The sequence below is a fragment of the Cebidichthys violaceus genome, unplaced genomic scaffold (assembly GCF_023349555.1).
Source record: "Cebidichthys violaceus isolate CVI_PGR_0920_01 unplaced genomic scaffold, fCebVio1.0.p SCAF_38, whole genome shotgun sequence".
NCBI lineage: Eukaryota > Metazoa > Chordata > Actinopteri > Perciformes > Stichaeidae > Cebidichthys > Cebidichthys violaceus.
The window spans coordinates 1,124,388-1,147,408 of NW_027176572.1; the positions used below are offsets into that span (position 1 = coordinate 1,124,388).

The 23,021-nt window shown below is 45.5% G+C and overlaps 2 protein-coding genes across 2 annotated transcripts in view; one reads left to right on the top strand and one right to left on the bottom strand.

Moving 5' to 3' along the window:
• Window positions 1-2,726: 2,726 nt before the first annotated feature.
• On the top strand, window positions 2,727-15,592 carry marchf11 (membrane-associated ring finger (C3HC4) 11). Its single transcript, XM_068726057.1, has 4 exons — window positions 2,727-3,438; window positions 7,555-7,710; window positions 10,418-10,610; window positions 12,692-15,592. The coding sequence occupies exons 1-4, from the start codon at window positions 3,079-3,081 to the stop codon at window positions 13,012-13,014; spliced, it is 1,032 nt and encodes a 343-aa protein (XP_068582158.1). The 5' UTR covers window positions 2,727-3,078; the 3' UTR covers window positions 13,015-15,592.
• A 1,414-nt stretch (window positions 15,593-17,006) lies between these two features.
• myo10 (myosin X) overlaps window positions 17,007-23,021 on the bottom strand; it is a 97,812-nt gene continuing 91,797 nt past the window's right edge. The window contains exons 31-41 of the mRNA XM_068726056.1: window positions 21,215-21,357; window positions 20,609-20,800; window positions 20,327-20,484; window positions 20,056-20,179; window positions 19,669-19,966; window positions 19,348-19,555; window positions 19,125-19,261; window positions 18,921-19,041; window positions 18,373-18,849; window positions 18,080-18,271; window positions 17,007-17,844 (exon numbers count right to left, since the gene is read on the bottom strand). Coding sequence (XP_068582157.1) covers window positions 17,734-17,844; window positions 18,080-18,271; window positions 18,373-18,849; window positions 18,921-19,041; window positions 19,125-19,261; window positions 19,348-19,555; window positions 19,669-19,966; window positions 20,056-20,179; window positions 20,327-20,484; window positions 20,609-20,800; window positions 21,215-21,357 — 2,161 coding nt within the window. The 3' untranslated portion in view covers window positions 17,007-17,733. The remainder of the gene's footprint in view (window positions 17,845-18,079; window positions 18,272-18,372; window positions 18,850-18,920; window positions 19,042-19,124; window positions 19,262-19,347; window positions 19,556-19,668; window positions 19,967-20,055; window positions 20,180-20,326; window positions 20,485-20,608; window positions 20,801-21,214; window positions 21,358-23,021) is intronic.

The following is a 23,021-nucleotide window of genomic DNA, read 5'->3' on the forward strand; positions in this document are numbered from 1 at the left end:
TCTTGTTTTTAATTAGTTTTAAGCATCCTGTCGTGATTTGAAGTGTTTTCCTGGCGATATTTTGGGGGAAGCTCGTCGTTCCGGTACGGTTTCTTCTTCAGGTGCGTCGGATTCGCCGATGACTCGTGCCGATGATGTCATGGAGAGCTGACGGTGGGCCGGATGTCGACCCACCACACCAGCCCTCTTAACGAGCTCAGTTGCTCCATTTGTTTGTGGTCCTCCACTTTATCTCTGGCAGGGATGACGCTCCACTTCCTGTTTTATTCATTTACTTATTTATTTATTTATTTGCAGGCTGGGAGAGTGTTTGTGGCGTGATGGTTTCATGGGGGGGGTGTTATGACACTCTGCCCGCACTGTTTGACAGGGTCAACAGGAAAAACAGAGAGAGGGGGGGGGGGCTCTGCAGACAGGCCGACGGCGAGAAGGAGACTAATTGATGAGGACGAGTCGGGCTGAGAGGCATTAGCACTGAGGCATCATGGGAGGAACTAGAGTGATGAGAGCGTCTGAAGGCCGAGAAGGAAAACTTAAGACGAGCTGTTTAAAAATGTTTCCTTCAAATCTGCTCCGGCGCTTCACGATGTTCTGACGGTAAGTTAGAAGGTGAACCAACGTAAAGACGGAGCTTAATTGGCAGCTTTCTTTAATGCACAGCTGGGAGGAGTTTGAAGCTGATTGGACAGTTTGAGTATTGATCACAGCTCTACTCCCCTGATTGGCTCCCTCGTCTCTGTTTCCTGGAGTTGGTCCAAAAATTTGGAGAAAAATATGTTTCGCCGTGTTGGAGGCATGAAATATCTTTAGTGAAGACATTCATTTTCCCCCTGAAGATGAATTGACCCCCTCGGTTTCCTCTAAAGTCAAATACTTTAAACCAAATACCTGCAGAGAGTAAAGAGGCCCCGTCAGGTTCAGCTGTGCTTTGTGTCAAACATGGATAGCGTTAGCGCGCTGGCGTTAGCGCGCTGCCGTTAGCCTTTAGCTGTGTCAAATCGCAGCTCTGTTAGCATCTTACAAACGTTTATAACTACAGACTCGTCGACTTATTAAATATTAAGATGCATGCGATCCTTCTGCTGATTTATTATTGATAAATCCAACTGCAGACAGTAAGAGGCATTTTCTTTCACAGCTTTGCAGCACAAACGTTCCTATTAATGGCTTTTAACTGACGTATAAAGCGTCGGTGAATTATTTATTAACCGTTAATAACGTCAGTAGTTATTAGTTTATAAAGCCGTGACGCAGGGTGACTTTACAAACGTGTTCTCCTCAGAGGAGCATCGCTGGGTTGTGTTAGCGCAGAAGAGAAGAGGAGAACGCGACCTGGATCCCTTCTGAATGAGCATCCGATCCGACAGAACGTAGAACCCAAACGTGGACTCGGAGGCGGTCCATCTCCCGGTCTCCCTCCCGGTCTCCCCCCCCTCTGGGACCTGGTATTGATCGGTGCCTCGTAGGTAGTGATTGGACATGAGTGGATAATTTCCTTTGTTGCATTAGAGTCCATTACTGGCCCGCTCCCCGGAAAGCGATAGACATCCTCAAAAGAAAAAAGAAAAGAGAGAGAAGATTCTTCTCCTCCGATAAACTTTGTTATCGCTCCATTTGGAGGTTGATAAGACACGAGCTCATGGCAGTAATTAAGACCTTTTAGTCTTCTTCTGGTCTCACGGTGGATGGGGTTAAAGGTCGGCAACACTTTATTTGAAGTCCTCCTCCAGCATAGACAGTTTGACACCATCATGTAGCTGAACGCAGAAATACGGTTTTATTATTCGTCACAAACTAACTCGTCCTGTGGGCTTCTGTGTAGAATATTACAATATAATGAAACACCGCTGTATCCTCAGATGTAGTCATTCATTTCAATGTGGAGTCCTTATTAGTAGCAGTTAACATGGTTTATTACATGTGTTATTATTGATCCGTAACATTGTTTTTCAGAGGCTTCTATTAAACTATATTTACTTCATGAAAGGTTTGAAATCAGCTGAAACGGAGGAAATGATCCAGATGTTCACGTGGGCTGCAGACTCTGCTTCCCTTCCCGGTGAGTACAGGTGTGTAACAGTCTAATGTGTGGTTGCTTCCTCTTGATTTGTCATCTTCTGTCATTTTAATTGGACGTGTGTCTGAGTAATAATCCGTTAGGTGAACTGATGATGAACATGTGGGTGTGGTGGCAGTAGACCACCTCTCTTAAGAAGTCAATGGTGGTCTCTCTGACCCCTGCAGTTCTCCATCCACCAGCTCCGGAACCTCATGGCTTCAGAGGTACCAGCATCCCTTATGGGCTGATGCGCCTCTTTACAATAACTCACAGACCACCCTTGAAACCCAGCAGGTTCCCGCTTCACCACGGGGAGGGGGCTGCGGGTCTCCACAGCTCACCGCGTGAAGTGTTGCACAGCCCGCGTGTCCTCTGTGGATGGGCGGACCGGGAACATCACGCAGCTCATCTCTCTTCTTTGCAGCCGGTTGTGCAGAAGTATAGCGCGTGCACGGGTCTGAAGTTCTCTCCTCCTTGATGGGATAATAAAGTCATTGATTGGTCGTTCTCCCCCGGGGGGGGGGGGGGGGGGTCCGCGTCTGCTTCCTGAGAGGTGCGAGACTCGCCTGAGAACTTGCAGCTTGAGGATTTTTTTTTGGGGGAGGGGGGGGGGGGGGGTGTTCGATCCGGGTTGTCCTGTGGTCTTCCTCGCGCGTCCTTGGTGGGGACTAAAGAGGAGGAGGAGGAGGAGGAGGGGGAATCCGGACGTCTGAGTCCCCGCTGCGATGCATGGAGGCTGCTTGGAAATGCTCCCCGGGTCTCCGGAGCGCATGAGGCGGTTCCAGCCGACCGACGCGCCGCAGAACCGGGGGGGTCCGGCCGCTGATCCGCAGCTCCTCCAGGCTACCGCACCATAGTTTCGGCTACAGGAGCACGCTTCGGCTCGGAGCGGAGGCACATATCCGGGAGCCCAAAGACTGCATCGCGTCCCCGCTGTACGCAGTGGTGGTGGATTACCGTGTGAGGTGGGGGGGGTGGTGGCATCTATGCAATTTTGATCTCGACTTATCATTTTTATCATGAGCACGGAGGAGGGAGAGGTGGGTCCAGCGTGTGGGGAGGCGAGGGGAGGCACCGCCATCACCCACCGCCGCACCTGGGAGGAGAGCGAGCCGCGCGGCTCCCAAGGACGCCGGAGCCCGGACGACGACGAGGCGGAGCGGGGAGAGGAGGAGGAGGAGGGAGAGGGCAGCCGGGAGGGCCGGAGCTGCGGGGATGCGTGTGACGGACACGACGCGGGGACTTTCTCCAGCGAGGACGGGGCGGTCGGGGGGGTCGGGGGCAGACCGTGCAAAGAGCAGACGATGCATTCAAACTGCAGCAGCGACACCTGCATCCCCACTCCCAGCTGTCGGATCTGCTTCCAAGGCGCAGAGCAGGTATGTGGTCCTCTGACACGTCCGCGGGTCTGATACACCAAGCGTGGAATCGAGCCGTCTCTTCTAAAAGAGCTGCTTTTCTGAATGGTGGAAGTAGGTCCTAATAGAATGAAGGTGAGGTCGGTCCTCACTGCTGCAACCTTTTGTATGTCTTATTTAACCTCCAGGCAGGTAGTCTCTGTGACACGGGTCTCCTGCTCAGGACAGACAGGACATTCATCCAGAGACAAATGAGACATCTGCTGTTAGAACAGTCCTGATGGGACAGATTCCAGTAGTGAGGAGCGCCAACCAGAACCAGAACCACACATGAAGACTTAATCTGTCACAACTTAAACAAAACCCAGTTTGAGAGTGAACAGAAGAGTCCCGTCACAACAACGCAGGCCCTCAGACTGCTGCAGCGCCGTCAGCACCACGGACAGCGCACGGCTCCGTCAGGGGCCCTCAGAAGGCCCCCGACATCATGAGGAACATCATACTTTAACTTTGTAACAGATGACTTACTAGTGATGAAAAGTAACCATTGACTTTACTTCCCTACATTTCAGCTATTACAGTCCCGTCAGTGTGTTCACAGAGAAATGTTCTGCCTCTTTTACCTGACGGCTGAAGTTACTTTGCAGAGTTAAGGAACACACAACATGTGGTCATCTTCTGAAATATGCAAAGTTTTAAACTACCCATCGACGCATAAAGCACTTAACACGAGTCCTTCCTCGACATGCAGCAGCTTTAATCTCCGAAGAGGCTAAAAGCAGCAGAAACCATTTCATCGATTTATAAACGGAGAACCACATCGAGCCGGAGGGAGTGTGACCAGTCGCCACACCACTCTTCCGTTACACCTTCCCTCTCAGAGAAGAGCGACTGCAGTCGATGCTTTTAGAACGTTTCAATCTGAGGTCAGGAGCTCATAATATCTGACCTTATTCCAAACGTTTAAAGTTGTAACGACGTTGCAGTATCCTGATATTTAGGTCCCTGAACCTCACTTTTGGAACCAATGACTTCAAGAACTAGAGCAAAAGAAACACGAGGTCGTCCATAACATGAGAAGGATGCGTTCATTTTGAAAGTAGTTTATTAAAACACAACTGCTTAAAATCAGACTTCTGAAATGAGAGCTTAAGAATCCAGATGTTCAGCTGCTCAGACATTTATATGTAAACATCAGTCATGAATGAACACAATCACTAAATCATAGCAAACTATTGATTTCTGGACGTTTTTCTACTTTTCGTCTTTTTTGTAATTTTTGTAGTTATGAATGAACTCCATGTTATTGTCACCACAAACACAGTGAAGAGGTCCAAACTCTGAGGTAATACTGACCTGACAGCAGTGATCATATTAAAGTGATAAGAATGACTAAAATACAAAAACAATCCAGTCCACCACGAGACGTTTTTTGCTCAAACTTTGACGCAGGTTTCATGTTCCTGATTCCAATTTGTATTGTGTTAATAATCTGTAATGAATCCAAATAACGTCTTTGTAAATGTACCGATCCATTCAAAACAGTATTGTAGAGTAGGTTTGTCTAAAAAGCTGCTGGCTGTTGTAGAAATAAATAAATGTTAATCTCCAATTTGGTTTCAACTCAAATCTAGATTTAAAAGTGTAGTTTTGTCTAAGCCTGATCCCATCAACCACGAGAGGAGGAAGCCTTCAGAGGAGGTTCACTTTCCTCACATCAGGTTTTATGGTTTGACTATAAATTGGTATTTTAACTCATACTTTCAATCATTTTATTTTGTTGAAGTCACGTTTATTTGTAGAGCAGCTTCCAAACACAGAGGCGGTTCAAACTGCTTTGAATAAAGCTAAGAAATGCATTCAGAGCATAAAGAAATGACTGAAATAAAAACAATTAAATGAGGATAAAATGATAAAGTACTTGTTAAAATCAGTGCATATTGTAATGAAGCTGTAAACGGCATTAAATGACGTACGATACACATCCCCTCAGAGCGATGCGTCGGTCTGACTGCCTCCTTCTTCCTTCCTGGAGGTGGCTGGACAAGATGTGGACACTCTGTCCACCCCGTCTCTGAAATCTGACACTCTCGTGTCTCGTGACAGCGAGCCTCAATGAGGGACGATCCCCCCCCCCCCCCCCCGTCAGAGCTGAAGGGAAAGAGAGGAGTCGGGGCCGTAAATGCCTAAGTGAATATCCTGTCTCCTGAACGTGGGCTGTGGACTATTAGCTAATCTAATAGCTCTGCCTCCGGGTCCAGACTGATATTTGATTTTTTTTATACTCGGCCCCCGCAGGCCGAGCTCGCCGGTCATCACGACGATTGCAAAACACAAATTTGACGCTTTAGAAATATTCACGTCTGAGCAGATGAGGTTCAGAATGAGATGAAGGAGAACAAACAGTAGTTGACAAATACAATCTCAACTCAAAGATGACGACTGGTCCGAAATAAACTAAAGGTTCACTTACTGGAATTTTACATCCATTTCATCCCACAGTCCTCATCAGGTGGACTGTGATTAAAGATCATATTGTCAGTTATCACAGTTCTCTAGGTTCTAGTTCTCTTACCATCTCCTACAGCTGCTTTCTTTATTCCACTTTGTTCTGTGTCCACTGATGAAGACGGTGCCAAATAGTCAAAAGCTTAAGTGGACCTTGATTTGAGACTAGGGCTTCAACTAAATAATCTTAACTCAAGGTCCTCCTTATTAGCATTTAATTGACAAACTCCTCCTCGTTGCAAAGTCCATCTGCTGATGAAGACCATGCGGTCTGGTCGAAAGCTCCAGGACAAATGAGTCAGGGCCCCTTTGAGTTGAGATTGTTTTGGAAATTAATGAAAATGATCTGAACTCCAGGTCCACTTCCTGTCTTTTGGGGACACTTTTGACGACGTACAAAATTTATGCATCGATGAAGACCATGCGATGATGTTGAAGACGGTGTAGAAAGCCCTCTCTCTCTCTCTCTCTCTCTCTCTCTCTCTCTCTCTCTCTCTCTCTCTCTCTCTCTCTCTCTATTATCGTTCTATTTTCACCCATCAGTTGAAGACTTTCTTGGCGTCTCTAGAATTCATTGGCCGTTAAATAAGTAAAACAGTTTTTCGTCAAATCCTCAGAGAAATCACAAACGTATCACAATCCTCCTCGATGTCGGTTCCATCAGTCGCTGCTTCGGTGCATCTCTGACCCGCTTTTAGTTCATTCAAGTGAAAAGCCTCCGAGGTCCTCTTAAACCCACGAGGTTAATACGACACGCTGAAAAACAAGCCGCCTGACCTCTGACCTTAATCTACTGTCAATATGCCGGCAGGTCAAAGCTACAGCAGAGGAAGCCTCGGACACGCAGACGGCTGTGATGATTAATCTCACGCCGCATCCTGACGTTAATATCCGCCGTGAGTTTGTAGCTTTGACAAATGATCATTGATCTGAGCGATGCTGTTTTTCTTTGATGCACGACCCGCTGGGAGAGACCTGTGGCCTGAAAACAAGGATTTCTAGATGATGACAACGTTGACATATATATAAATATGGGGGACGAGGTTCTAATATCGACTCAAAAGAAGATTGTTTCTTTAAAATTCCATCACTGGCGCTACAGAGACTGGTAGATAGAATGCACCGGACGAGATGTGAATATTAATATTATAGCGGTCTTTGTTCTGCTGCCTCCGTGTTCCGTCGTTAAATGTGTGCAGAAGGGAAAGTTTCTTTTTCAGCTGTTCGAATGATGAAACGGGCCGAAATCTGTGTTTCTATTTGTTGAAGCCAGGACAGAGTTTGTGTTCCATCTAGTTTTTGCCAAGTTGAACCTTTTGTACCACCGTTTAGCTGTACTTATACTTATATAAGCATGCATTAGTCTGTAGTCTATTTTCTTCTGTCTTCTGTTTCCTTAAGGTGTCAAAATCATTTATGTTTGAATGTTTTGCTGGTATTTCGGTCATAAACCAAAGTATTGGACAAAAAGAAAATGTGGAAGGAAAAGTCAGAGGATCACCAAAGTTATTAGAATCCATCCTCGATGGGACACGGTGGTCCAGACCAGATTTTATGGCGATCCATTAAACAGTCGTTGAGATATCCATTTTAATCTGTTCATATCTGACCTCTCTCTCCGGTCTGCAGGGCGACCTGCTGAACCCGTGTCGGTGTGACGGCTCGGTGCGTTACACCCACCAGCACTGCCTGCTGAAGTGGATCAGCGAGCGAGGCTGCTGGACCTGCGAGCTCTGCTGCTATCGCTTCCACGTCATCGCCATCAACCTGAAGACACCTTGGCAGGTAAAATACTGCAGGACGGGTCGAGTTCAGGGGCCAGTTCCTCTCTGGGTACAGTTGCCTCAGGTTGAGGGACTGTTTGGTGGAGATGGCAGTGAGAAAACAGACTTGCTGACTCGAGAAGATATGTTCACCCGTGGAGACACACACCTACTTACGGCAACCACAATAATTACAAATGGCAGCTTCCTACTACCTCTACGATTCAGGTCTAGCTCGGTTTAGCTAACTAAAACTACTCTGTGAAGGCTCAGGAGAGACGGTGACCGGATGTGGTTTCTAATGAGGAAAACTCTCCCAAATGAAGGAGCTTTGAGGTGATATATTACAGGCTGCTGTTTCACTTCTAATCACATCACTCAGCAGTCAGAACGTCTGGTGGAGAACGGAGAGACCAGGTAGAAAGAGTGCCAACACAGAGGCTGCATTTGACGATCTGGTGCCACCTTTACTGCAGTGTCACCTAATGGTCATTTTATGTGTCTTTGTGGTTGTTTGGTGTCTCTGTGTGGTTGTTTTGCGTGTCTTTGTGGTTGTTTTGCCTGTCTTTGTGGTTGTTTTGTGACTCTTTGTGGTTGTTTTGCGTGTCTTTGTGGTTGTTTTGTGACTCTTTGTGGTTGCGTGTCTCTGTAGTCATTTTGTGTGTCTTTGTAGTCGTTTTATGTTCTTTATGGTCACTTTGAGTCTCTTCCTGGCCGATCAAATCCTGCACACTGCAGCTTTAAGTCACGTTTGTATGGAGATGGGGGTTTAAACTGAGAATTGGTGGCTATCAACGACACAGCGAGTGCCCTTTTCCCTGAAAAACACTCATTTCCTATTAAATGCTTGACAGGGGATGTGACATTAAACTGCAGCCGTTAAATTCTCTCTGGGGTTGTGTTTTTTTTACGGCTTTTTTACTGCCATAAACATTCGAGGTTACCGTTTTCTCCCCCCCGAGCGTGCTCTCGAAATTATTATGGAGGCATTAACAAGAGATTGTTTTTACAGTCTCGGATGTATCGACCCACCGGATTGAATTTATAATGTTCAGGAATATTCACAGCTTCTCTGGTGGAGGCAAACAGCTGAACTGGTAGAAACGGTTTCACTGGCAAACTGACAACAATAAACCCACCTGCATCTGTCGCGTAGACTCATTTACAAAAACCTATAATGTAGAAGTGCTACTCTATAATTATGTAACTTTTCCTGCTTCTTCACCTTCTCTTCAACCTTCTTTGGTTGGTTACAATGTGCAAAGATGTATGAGCATTTACCAGGCAGGGTGCATCGTGGGAAGTTAAGCATTGTTTCAGGACAAATGAGGACAATTCTGCGTCTGCTGCTCTGAATTCTGACCGTCCCCCATCACTGAGGAAGTGTTTTGTTTCCAAGGGGTTTTGCTCAATTTAAAAAAAGCTAAATTGCATCTAAACCAATGTTTAGACGAGTTATCCTGTGAACCTGCTGAGTGTCTCCGTGTCCTCGGCAGGTCTCTGCTGTCAGTTTGGAGCGTCAGGATTCCTTCAGTCCTCATTTCCTCCAAAGCTGAACAGACAGAGACGCCCGAGGCTTAAAATATCTGCATTCTGGATCGTTTCTTTCACTGAGGAACGTTGAGGCCTTTTCAGATCTGTTCGCTCCAGATGGGACTTGAGTCACTGGCAGACCGAACAAACACACAGCTGAGGCTCAGCTGAGCTCTGCTTTCTGTCCGCTGAGTCTGCCTGAAGTCTTTACTTCTGAACTGTGCAGCTTCACAGTCATCCGCTCAGCATCAGCGACTTTCTGTGTCCCAGTTGGTTATCCTGTTTTCTTCTCCTGCACGCTCCTATTTCCTCTTGTTAGTGATTTGGCTCTGACACACAGATTTGTTCTCTCCACAACCTTTTGTCCTCCACATTTTGTGTTCTCATAGGGGCCCATTATGACACAATGGGCCCCTGGGCACAGACATGCAAAAGGCCCCACCACCTCTCCTGCATAGGAACAAGACACACAATAGTAGTTTAGCCTCTTTTTGTTTTTTGCTTTGTGGTCATATTGCATCTCTTTGTAGTTGTTTTGTGTGTTGTTGTAGTTGTTTTGTGTCTTTGTGGTCATTTGGTGTGTCTTTGTAGTTGTTTTGTGTCTCTTTGTGGTAACTTTGCATCTCTTTGCAGTTGTTTTGTGTGTTTTTGTAGTTGTTTTGTGTCTCTTTGTGGTCATTTGGTGTCTCTTTGCAGTTTTTTGTGTGTTTTTGTAGTTATTTTGTGTCTTTGTGGTCATTTTGTGTGTCTTTGTAGTTGTTTTGTGTCTCTTTGTGGTCATTTGGTGTCTCTTTGTAGTTGTTTTGTGTCTCTTTGTGGTCATTTGGTGTCTCTTTGCAGTCGTTTTGTGTGTCTTCGTAGTTGTTGAGAGCTGTTGAGAGGCAATCAAAGTGCGCCTGATCTTGGATCTTGCACCTTTCAAGAATCGAATGGCAACATAACCTGGCTGTGTTGCTTAGTGACACAAGATTTGATGTGCTTCTTTTTGACGCTGTAGCGCACAGATGAGTCGAATACAAGTAAACTTTCCACGAAGCAAATGTGATAATATTGCTGCTTGTCTAAAGTTGTGCGAAATAGCCTAGTGGTGTCCACATTAAAGGTAAAATCCCATGATGACACGACACCACTGGTGAGTATGAGGCATATTTTTTTTTGTAACAGTCCTTTTGGTTGTCTCTTGTCTCCGTGTGCAGTGGCAGTCCATCACCATCACCCTGGTGGAGAAGGTGCAGATCATCGCCGTGTTCCTGGGCTCTCTCTTCCTGGTGGCCAGCATCTCCTGGCTGCTGTGGTCAGCTCTCAGCCCGCAGGCCATCTGGCAGCGCCGCGACGTCCTCTTCCAGATCTGCTACGGCATGTACGGCTTCATGGACCTGGTCTGCGTAGGTGAGCCAACGAATGAGTCGTGAACAATGTACAGAAGTTCTTCTGGTCAGAATATCTGTTAAACTTAAAGCCAGGGTTAGTAATGTGAGTAATGTGAAACTAGCAAGAGTATGCTAGATTTAAAACCCACCCTAGTGTTGCCAACTCTTTTCCAATGAAAGTCACTAAGTCTGTCCAGAGAGTTGGTAAGTCGCCAACACTGAAAGCCCATCCCTTTAGGTCTCCACTAAAGCCACTCCCCCAACATTATCGGGATGTAAAGAGAATCTCAACAAACTTGTGCAGTGCCCATTCGTAGCCTGTATCCGTTCGGAACAGACCTGTTGCGTTGCTCCTGGCATTGCTGCTGAAAGCGTCGTCGGGCGGCGTGGTGCCTCAGAATGCGTTCCCTTTTGGAGTCGGCTGGTTGCCAGGATCCAAGTCCCTGATGATGTACTGCAGGGAAATGAAGAAGAGTTTGGTTGTAACGTTCGTATATCCAGCATGGACTGAAGTCAATGACTCACAGCCTTTTAAGCCAAAGCCGCAATTGCCAAAGCAATTTCCGGTTCAGTCACAGGATGTGAAAAAAATACTTTTTACCTCTTGCACCACTGAGCAACTTTCTACGGAGTGAACGTGGTATCCAGTTCTCTTTATACATCCATGGCAAAGCCCCGCTGTGGACGACAAACTGAGCCCAGTTTGTCAAAGTTTATTGTGTCCAAATTGCACCAAATTCAACCAAGCACTCCATTGGGTCCCCCAGCAAAACGACCATCTAGGGTGAAAAAGATCGAATGAGCTCTTCTCGAGAAATGCGAAAGACGGACACAGGAAGACAGACATAGGAAGACAGACACACACTGCTTTATAGTTGGATGACTAAAAGGTTTTAGAAGAAGATGTCCAACCCTGACTTTAAGTTGTGAAAGCTGGACTTGTTGTTCTAATCCAGGTCTTTCAAACCGGTCGACCCCTCTGTGAAACCTTGATTCTATTCGTGCAATAGACGAGATCCTTTCCCTTTTATTTTTGTCTCTGTCTAGGTTTCATAATCCATAGCTCAGATGGAGCGCAGCACTAGTTCAGGCAGAGCACCGGAGTCACAGCTTGCATGAGTTGATTGGCATCGACTGCTTCGCGAGTTGTTCGTCGTCGTTCACAGCCGACTGTAGATCCGCTCGTGTTTACACAGGTGTGCACAACGCCCGCCTTAACGCTACTTCATGATGCTGCCGTGGATTTAGTTTTTTCCGCCGTGGCCTACAACTTGAGCCCCGTTATTCTGGCAATTTGCGAAACATCAAAAGTGCTGAATTAGCCGTTAGCAGTTCCTGTTTGCAGTGTAGTTAACCTATGTTTCTGCAGACCCTTTCATTCTATTTGTGACAAAGAAGAAATATGTTTATTACCTGTTTTTATTCTATATAAGCGTAAACTGAAAGCAGTTCATGGTTTTGAGTATCAATCAAAGCCTTTAAATTGGCTGAAACATAGTTTAGGTGGCACATCAGTATGTTTTCTTTCTTTTTTGTTGTATTTTTGACATTCACATTTCTGAAACAAAGACGTTTAGGCTCTTACAGGAATACCTCCCCCCGTATTACCTTAAATATTTCAAGAAAACGTCTTTTTTCTCGCATGCCTTCACGACGAACGAAGAATAAAAGAAACCAGAGAAAAGTCCTGATGAATGGAAGTAAACGGGCGACGACTGGATACATCAGACTTGGATTATGTTGTATGATTTGTGTAGTTTTGCTCTTGATTTACTTAAATTCATCAAGACTTTTGGCATGAGAGAATTTAACACAGGTTGAGTTATTGATGTACAAATGGTCATTTTGTAGGGTTAGGGTAGTTTTCCTTTTAATGTAACATTTGGTACTAGAGAAGCAGCCAATAAATTCCTCAGCTTTCCCCAAAACCTGTGAACCAGAGGTCCAGAGTTCAGCCTCGAAAGTCTGTGAATTGTTTAAATTACAATACCCGATTGAGAATGTTTCCCGTAGCTCCGACAGTGACGTTTAGAAGATGCCTAAAGACGTGAGCGTATCGGAGGATCACCCTGTCCTGTGCCGTCTTTGCTCTTGTGACAGGCTTGATTGTCCACGAGGGGGCGGCGGTGTACAACGTCTTCATGCGCTGGCGAGCCGTCAACCTCCACTGGGACGTCCAGGGCTACGATAAAGCAAAGGACATGGAGGAGACGAGCACCGGCCATTCCTCGCTGGCCCCCAGGACGCTTTGGTTGCCTCTGGCCACCTTTAGGCCCGACGGGCCCTCGCGCCCCACCCAGCTGGGGCCTCAGCCGTGGACCTGCCTCTGTTTGGGCCCCTTTTGCCCCGGCCTGGTGCCCCGAAACAACCTCAGCCAGGACAGTGACTCGGGAGAGGTTGTCATTCGTGTGACATCGGTGTAAGGAACAAAGCATCTGGTCGCACTTGGTGGTAACAATATGGGCTTTTTCTGGGCAGTTTATAATATACAACAATCTGTTGGTTTTTCTTAAAATTTTTTCCGAATGAGTTAGAATTGGTTGTCTGCTCCGGGGCTGGTCCCCCAAAAACTATCTCCACAGTTAAATGAACTCACATGTGGTGTTTTTGTCTTTTGTTTCATTTTTGATATCATTAAAACCACAATCACCTTTCTTTGATCCTGAACATTGTGCAGCATTCATGTCGCGATGGGAGACATGATGAGATTCATAACTCTGGACCATTGGCGTCATCACTCAGCTCACGATGGTCTACGTGTGAGAAGGTCAGAGACGCCGTGCATGGTCACCATCGTGCACTACAGCCCTTACATTTGGTTTAATCACCTTGAACAATGGGCTTTGTTAAGTTTTAGAGTACCTTTACTCTCATTAAAGGGGGCTGATGTGTATCTGTACATTTATACAAAGTTTCCAAGAAAGAACTGCAGTTTGGGAAAGTGGAGGCCATGTTCAATTGGTACACCTCCAATTTCCCAAATATAAATAAATCATGGTCATTGGTACCAAATGATCAGAATATTACAGGTCTGTAAAATAATGTAATAGTAACATGACTAAAAGCGACGCTAGTAGTCCAGTGAGGCTGTAAATACATTAGATATCAGAAAACAAACAGTTGGACAGCTGCAAAATGGAAAGCGTTTATTCTCGGATGTTTACCACAAGGGGGGCGGAAGACTCTTCATCAGTCCTTCCTGGACTGTGTGTTCAAACTCAATGCAAAGTGAATTTAAGTGGCGGTACTATTGCACATTAAGTCAATGCACATTAGCTCCGGGCAGCACAACATGAAGAAAGACGTTTTACACTTAAGGCGCCAATTTGGGCTGAAGCTACAGGAGTCCGCCGTGACAAAATTGGAGCAGACTGAACTAACACAAACACACCTAGTAGCTAGTAGTACATAGTAGGACGTAGCTAGCTTCCTAGCTACGTCCATAAAGAATAACGACGGAAAAATTGCTTAGAAAGTAAAAGTAGACTTTTGTCATATTTGTTTGATCTATAAACAATAAGTTAACTGGTCCTGGAAGCTAAATTACATATCCTGCCGTGGCGAAGGCGTGACCCGCCCTACTCTGCCTCTGATTGGCTGGTGCTCGTTGCCTTCATTGGTTGGTAATAACATCAGGGTAAGCCAATCAGAGGCAGAGTAGGAAACAAACTGTTGCTTCCTGGCAACTAGGAATGCTCCGATACCACTTTCAGACAAAGTACAAGTACTTACATACCAAGTACCCCTATGAGTAGGTAGTACCATCACAGCTCTAAGGATGACTTTAAAGACACGTTTTATTTTCATCATGTTATCCTCACTTTGATGCGTTTGCTGACATTTAAACATTGAACTTTGTGTTTTTGACACAAATAGAGCTCCGTTTGCAATCTGCTCCACTTTTGTCATCATCGCTTATCCTAAAATGTGAATCTAAACCGCTGCGATACGAGAGGTTAACGACACTTTTGCCGAGAAGTTGAATTGGTCGGTGTTGTATCGGAGTAGGTTTACGATTAAAAGTACACGAGCAGAATATTTGATCGATACCCCAAATCTTCCGAACCAGAAAATCTGCTAACATGAACGCAATATCAAGCTAAAGAAGTAAAACAAACGGTCTGATCATCAGGCACAAGTACTCTTCATGTTCAGTCTGAACAAACCTAATCATAAATGAATCGTACTTTTTTTAGAAGAGGACGCAGGATTCAGAGATGTAAACGAGCACAAAAACCAACCGATGTCAGATATTGAGGTTTCAGTTTCATGCGGTCGTTTTCTGAACGTCATTTTTTAACGTGATACTCGGATGAGGTTGTGGGTTTTGATCCGTCTGTCTGCTGTTCTGTTGAGCTTCCAGGAGCCCTGTGGTGATCAGGTTGTGGTGATCGGGTTGTGGTGTTTTTGAGGTTTGTGGTGTTTTTGAGGGTTGTGGTTGTTTTTTATTTTTTGGTGCCTTAAGGAGGCTGCCGATGACGTCTCAGTGCACCGAAGTGACTTGAATGTGACTTTTGCTGTCGGCTGTATTTCTATTTCTTTTGAATGTAACGTGGATGTGATGTATAAAGAATATTTATATACGCAGAGAGCAGCGTGGGTTATTTGCCTGATGTCAAGTAGAACGTAGTGGCGAGAGGCACCTTTTCTGAGAGCTGAAACTGTGACGTCATCATTTTCCATGATGTCACCTCTCCTCCTGTCTGCCAAGTCTCTGGTGCCAAACTGACCTCCATCTAGTTAATCACAAAGTACTCCAAACACAAAAGTACTCTTGTAATCATTTATTGTTAGAATCATCCGTTCAATACTTAACACTGCTGATACAGATATTAAAAAAAAACAAACAAACAGGAAACCAGTATTGTGTCAAAGATCAACTGTCAGTCGGATGGCTGCGTAGAGAAAAATACAACAAGAACATCACCAAATCGTCATCATTCAGGAGAAGAACCAGAAGGCAAAGACTCGCAGTATCAAATGTACAGCCATGTGATTATAATATATATATATATATATATATATATATATATATATATGTGTGTATATATATATAAAACATTGCACATTATACCAAAAGAAAAAAAGAAACCACACATGGAAAACACTAGAAGTGTACACAATATACAACAAGGCACCGTGGTCTTTGGATGGATCTGCCGCCCGCGGAGCTCCAGTGAAATGTTGTAGGAATGTTACGCTGCACAGAGTCCAGCAGAGCGAGTCGTTCACACTAAAGTACGAGCGTCAAAATCCACCGCTTGTTTAGCACAACAGTGTTCAACCACTGCAGCCTGACTCACTCACAGCCTCATACTAACTGTGCTTCACCAGCAGGGGTCAATGGAAATGACAATTTTTGTCTTTCTGTCATATTTTGTGGCTTTTGTGCATTTTTAAGTGCTTGGAATAGTAATTAAAGAAAAGAAGACCATTGGTGGTCAAAACGGAAGAGTGACTATGCAGTGTTATTAGTTCAATATTAAAGCAGCCCCAAAACATGAATGTATGAATAAGTGAAAGATGAAGGGGACGTTTGTGTCGCTGCAATTCCAACAACAATGACAGAAACGAGTCGTTTCAGTGTAGTGATACACAAACGCTGTATGGAGTAAACGTGGCTTCATATTGTCATTATGTACAATTACAGAAGAGATATTAAAAGTATGGATGGACAAAGGTTTAATCATTTTACAGTATGTACTTTAGCTTTTATTTCTTTGGAAAGTTGGATCCATTTGGTCCAAAGAGGATTTTAAAAGGAGAACGTCAAGCTGCTGTGTTGGGGTTTGTGTAGATCTGGAGAGTAAATGTGATAAATACCACCAATCCAAACTAAACAGGATTTAGCCTGAACGACTTGCGTAGCTGGACGGAGGCCGCGGCGTAGAATAAGTACGTTGGCAGCTTAAGCTTAAGGGGAACGTGGTTTCACAGGAACACGAGTGGCATCGATGAGACTGAAGTCCCGTTCGGTTCGTCCCGCTTCAGCTTGAACAGGCACTTGTGTCATCAATCATCAGCAAATCCATCGATCACAAGCTGAAAAGCACGGTTGCATCATATTTACAGTGAGCAGATCATCCCTGGAGAAAGTTTGTGTAGAAGCTGAAGTCCCAGAGTGTTTGAAAGCAGAGGAAACTATTTCCTGTTCTTCATCTTCTCTGCTTTGTTTATGTTTTTACACACACACACACACACACACACACACACACACACACACACACACACACACACACACACACACACACACACACACACACACAGTAACAAAAAGCCTCGTCCTGAATCAACAGTCCTTTCCATGTCGCAGCATATGAGCATCAGGAGGAACCGGTTTTATTCCAAAACAAGACGCATCCGTTCTCCTAGAGGAAACCTTCAGCTGCTTTTTTATTTTTTTTTGGGGGGGGGGGGGGGGGGGGGCTGAGAAATAGTGTAAAAATGTAATTTGTTGCATTTTTAGTATTTGGATATTTCATATTTTGATTGATAAATTGTTCATGTTGTTGTTGTGTAATCGTTTTTCGTCCTCAAATGACGACTGGACGTCTTCCTTCCATTAGTTCGAGTCGACGCTATGAGCCACAGACTTTAATGACTTTTTTTTTATATTGTATAAACATGTTTTATTTTGCTAAACACAACATTGTGTTATCTTTACTGATAACTTGATTGTTTCACTGTAAATCCTTTGGTAGTTCTGTGGACGTCATCCCGGTCATACAACCGTGAGAGTCAAGGTTCTTGAGCCCTTCAGGGCTTCATGGCGCAAATTAATCAACGAAACGACGTTTTACTTAAAGATGATATCAACTCTTTACAAAGTCGGGCTCGTGGTGTCGTCAGTGTTTAGTCACACAAATTTTGAAAAGCTGGCAACCAAAGAAATGTGACGCAGCAGTCCCTCTCAGGTGTGGATGTTTCATATTTTGGAATGAAACTGACTAATCTTGAGCTTACTGCCATTAAGAGCCTTGTGGTTTGTCTCCGGCGTTCACAGAGTCATTCCTACGGGTCAAATGTGAGAGCTGCTCCCTCCAGAGCGCCGAGGACGGGCGTCCGGCCACGGCCGAACCCCTCTGCTGCGGGCGCTCCGGGCCCCGGTGGCCGTTAAAGTTTAAAGATCAGAGGGGCGGCGTTCACCAGGCGCTGCACTGGCTGCCGTGGCTGCTGACCGACTGACAGTTGCTGTAGCGCTTCTTGACGATCATGCTGATGTAGGCCTTCATCAGCTTGGCGATGTCCATGACCTGCAGAGGAAGAAGAGGAGGAGGAGGAGGAGTCTTTAAAGTCTTTGATTTGTAGCATGCTGTGCTGTATTGCTCGTACCGGGAATTTATGAAAAATAAAAACTCATTAATTTCAATGTAATCGCCCAAAAAGTGAAGTATTTGTCTATAGAGTCAAACTTTGACATGTGAATATCGTTGTAAAAAGGATTTGAAAGTGCTGACGTTGCCGAAAGGAACAATTTGCTGTACGAACCATTTGCGTTTCAAAGACCAGCTCTCGGCCCTCGACGGCGATCTTGTAGGTGTTGGCCAGCGGCGCTCCGAAGGAGAGGATCTGTTCATACGGGAACACCTCCAGAGGCCACGGCTCCCCTCGTTTGTACACCGATATGGCCTCCCGGCTGATGCCCAGCCACAGCTCGGAGGGGAACGCTCCGTCCCGACACTGGACGACGAGCAGAAACAAGAAGCGTGAGGGCATGAAATCACAAGCTGGGTTGCTTTAACTATTAAGTAAAATAAATTGAACTTCATTTCTGTCCTCACCTCCACGTTGAACAGCGTGGATCCGTGTCCCTGCCACTCCTTCACCACGGCCATGTACTTGACCATGGCCTGTTCCTGGTTCATCCCCTGCAGCTTCTTCCACTTGTCCATCACGCTGGTTCTCACCGCCGCCGCCTCCTCCCTCATCCACACCTCCAGGCTGTTCTCCTCCTCCAGCTTCTGCCGACTCAGCGAGCCGCTCCTGAAGCTGCGCCTCAGCGTTCCCTCCAGGAAGCTCGAGCGCTTCCTGTCCGAGGTCCCTGAGCGGTCGGCCGTTGAGCCGGCACCGGGGGCGAACGTCTTGGCCGAGTTCTGCACCCGGGCCCGCAATCGCGCCATGGGGAACACCAGGGACATTTCAGGGACGTTGGCCTGGGAGCTGTGATCGCCCTGGAGGTACTGAAGCCTCAGGGCAGCCAGGAACTGAAGAGTCTCTTCGGGGCCCGGATACTGACCACGAATGACGGCTTCATGGGCCTGTTGACAAAAAAACAATGTAAGAGAGAGATTCCAGAACAAGTAAGTTAGTACAATCCACAGAATCTCACCTGTTCAAACATGAAGGCAAACTCCACGCTGTCTTTGGGGACATTTTCTGAGTCTAAGAAGCAGTAGAGCTTGAAGTAAAACTTCCATCCGGTGTTGCGTTCGTCTGAGCTGGCTGAAAGCCTGGAGACCAGAGAGAGAGTTCATGAGGACACAAGAGTCTTTACATTTTTACAACACGCGCAAACAGACACTGTGACACTTACTTTTCAAACTTGGCGAGCACGTCGGCCACCACCGTGCGGCTCTCGATGGCTTTCTCCGTGGTGTCGTTGTGTTCGAACAGAGCGAACATGTTCCTGCTGTCCTCCATGGCCAGACCTCGGATCAGCTTCTCCACCACCTGACACAACAAAAACAACCAATGCCTAGAACTTGGTGGCTATATTTGGGGCTGAGTAATGTTTAAAACCGGTGCCCGTCTCTCACCTCTCCGGCTGTTGTGTGTGAGTTGATGGTGATCTTGCAGGAGCCTCCTCCGTGGCAGTGAACCGTGGTGCTCATGTCCTGCCGGGCCACGATGGAGCGGATCTCCTCCTGCGACGGGACGTTCTCCCTGGCTCGAGTCTTCCTCAGGGAGTCCAGGGCGAAGGCGGCGTAACGATCCATCTCCGAGCCGGGCAGGAGCTCTCGAGTTCTGCAGAGGAAGCGATTTGGATCATTAACAAGATTCAGATTAATCTGTAAAAGGCAAGTTGTCGTTTTCTGCAGACACAAACTGTCAGCATCCATCTCCGAACATGCCGATACCTCTTCAGGTGGAACTTGAGGTATCTGAGGATGCTCCTGGTCGGGATGAAGGTGCAGGACATGCAGGTCAGGATCTTCCAGCTGCAGAGGTTCCCGGGGTTGCCGGGCTGCGGCGGCCGCACCGTCTGCTTGATCAGCTGGCAGTAGAGCTCGTCCCGGAGCGGTTTGAGCTCCTGGCCGGTCTGCAGGATGCCCTGGATGATGGGTACCGGGTCGGCCACGCCCTCCAGGTGCTGCAGAGAGCCGAACACTTTGAGGGCTTCGTCCTGCAGCGTCGTGTAGCTTCTGTTTCTCAGAGCTGAACCGGGGCAGAGGGAAGAGGTCAGTGACAGTGAAAGTGAATATTTCGGTGTTTTTTGTTGTTGTTTCTTAATCTGTGTGACTCACCGCTGATGTGGATGTCTCCGTAGGGCAGTGGCAGCAGCGGCGAGTGCAGCGGGTGGTGGCTGAAGCGGAGGATGGGGTTCCTCTTGTAGATCTGCTCCACCACCTCCGAGTTCAGACAGTTCTCCTGCAGAGAGCGGAGAGACTTCAACACGACGCTCTGCTGACTATCTGAGGGTTCACTACGCCTTTGCATCTGTCCTGACCTCTATCTGGAGCGTGCATCGACATGGAACCAGTCTAACGTCAGCTTTACGCCGGTGAACTTTCCTACCTTGATGTCCTGGACGAGCTGCTGGGTCGGCGTGTCGATGGGCGCTTTGGTGTCAATGACGTTCTGGATGGAGTTGGCCCAGCGCGTGGCCTCATTCAGCAGCTTGCAGTAGAGACGGTACGAGTGTTTGCGGCCGTACACGATCACGTTCCAGTAGCCTGCCCGGGAGGACGACGGCGAGAGAAAACGAGTCACGTTAAGCGACGTGGCAAAGGTACGACGGTTTCTGACTGTGAGAGAATGAAGCGTTAATGTGAGTAATATTATTTCCCTTTTTCTCACCAGTGTCTTTGAAGACCCGTTCGTCCGGCTGTACCACCGAGCAGAGGCTGTTCAGCACCAGCGTTCCCAGCTTCAGGGCGTTACGTTCTGAGCTCTTGTAGTAGTCCAGCGAATTGTGGGTCAGCAGGAACCAGCGCTTCTTCAGCTTTAGCGAGGCTTTGGTACTGTTCCTCATCTCTTTGTGCAGCCAGCCTGGTGGAAACAAAGGAATCAGATGTTTGTGTCATCAAGACAGAAGGTTTACAGTCAGCTCCACATTGCTTAATTAACTAGACATGTTCTGTCAAGTTTGTGTTGTTTGTTATACTCTCATGAAGTCATACAAATGCTTAAAACTTTGATTGAGTTTGGTGTAAGCTGCCACACCTACCAGACTGCAAACCAGGACAAGTTTAAAATGTAAAAAGAACCCAATGAGTCAACGGCTTCCACAACAAACCTGCTGATCTTCCTCTAACATTGTTCATATCTGTGTGCTATTGCTCCGCCGCTGTAAATCTGATCTACTTGTCATGCCTAACATGCATTCTAGGACGGACTGCAGCCCCGGAGCCGCCCTTCAAAAGTCATCGAGGGTAAAGGGACCTCGAGCCACTGCGTCGTCACCTCGGATGATGAACTCCTGGCCGTCGACCCGGGTGTCTCCCTTGGAGCGCTGCAGCAGGGTGATCCAGTGATGCATCTCCTCGGGCGTGTCGGCGTTGCAGTGCAGCACGCGGTTCGCCGTGATCATGACGAAGGAGTTCGGCCTGTGACGGTTCAGAAACAGAAGATGAGAGAATACGAAAATCAAACATAACTTTGTTATGACACTGTAAGACGGACAATACTGTGTTTTCTTCATGACATACTGTACTATGACTTTTTAAGAAATACGATACTGAGGCTTATTTATTACTTGTTACAACATACATACTATGCCTTTTTCTGACTTTTTCTTTTTACATACTATACTGACTTTTTTATTATTTTAACAACATATAATACTATGTTTTTTCATGACTTTATACAACATACTATGCCTTTTGTAAGATTGTTTGATATACTATACTGACTTTTTATTACAGACTATACTACTTTTTTGGCCATTTAATGACATTCTAATCTAGTACAACTAGTAATAATATATTATGCCTTTTGTATGACATACTAGACTTCAACTTTTTTCTGCTGCATCTCTGCTCTTTAAAATCAAGGCTGAAGACCTTTCTGCTTGCAGCTGATTTATATTAACTCAAATAATTATTCATGTGTTAATCTGCACTGTAACTTTTATTCATGTATTTTGTACCTGTCTTTTTCTATTTTATTTTATTTTTATTTTCTGTTCTCTTGGCTTTTAAGTGACTGCCTTAATTGTCTTTGAATGTCCTTTTATAATTTATTTATCCTGCACTTGTTGCACACGATGTATAAAAAAAGCATTGAATTGTCTTGTTGCTGATATGTTCTACGGAAATAAACTTTGCCTTGCCTTGTGTTGCCTATGTCATAAAAAGTCATAGTATATAATTTCATGAAGTCATATTATGGCACATTGCACGTTCTCAATATATCGTGAAAAGTCATGAAAAAAACATTGTTTAGCAAGCCATGAACATACATAAAAAGTGAGAATAGTATGTTGTAAATATTCATCAACACATCATAGTAAAGTATGTTGTAAGCAGTCATAAAAAAGTCAAAACAGCTTTAGTCAAAAATAAGTCAACATTGTATGTCATGACAAGTCATTAAAAACTCATAGAAATCCACACAAAAGTAAGTCATGAAAAACAGTCTTAGCATAGCATGTCCAAAAAAGTCATAGAATAGTATGTCGAAAAAAGTGAAAAACGGTCATAGTAGAGCATGTCGAAAAAAGTAAAAAAAACAGTCATAGTATTGCCTGTTGAAAAAAGTGAAAAACGGTCATAGTATAGCATGTTGAAAAAATTGAAAAACGGTCATAGTATAGCATGTCGAAAACAATCATAGTATAGCCTGTCGAAAACAATCATAGTATAGCCTGTCGAAAAAAGTGAAAAACGGTCATAGCATATTATGTCGAAAACAGTCATAGTATAGCCTGTCGAAAACAATCATAGTATAGCCTGTCGAAAAAAAGTGAAAAACGGTCATAGTATAGCATGTCGAAAAAAGTCATAGTATAGCCTGTCGAAAAAAGTGAAAAACGGTCATAGTATAGCATGTCGAAAAAAGTCAAAAAACAGTCATAGTATATTATGTCGAAAACAGTCATAGTATAGCCTGTCGAAAACAGTCATAGTATAGCCTGTTGAAAAGAGTGAAAAACGGTCATAGTATAGCATGTCGAAAAAAGTCAAAAAACAGTCACAGTATATTATGTCGAAAACAGTCATAGTATGGACTGTCGAAAAAAGTGAAAAACGGTCATAGTATAGCATGTCGA

Excerpts from the sequence above, each read along its gene's own strand:
- marchf11 (XM_068726057.1), top strand. The coding sequence starts at position 3,079 with ATGAGCACGGAGGAGGGAGAGGTGGGTCCAGCGTGTGGGGAGGCGAGG. Across the intron at positions 7,711-10,417 it reads ACCTGAAGACACCTTGGCAG|TGGCAGTCCATCACCATCAC; the intron begins GTAAAATACTGC and ends CTCCGTGTGCAG. Across the intron at positions 10,611-12,691 it reads CATGGACCTGGTCTGCGTAG|GCTTGATTGTCCACGAGGGG; the intron begins GTGAGCCAACGA and ends CTCTTGTGACAG.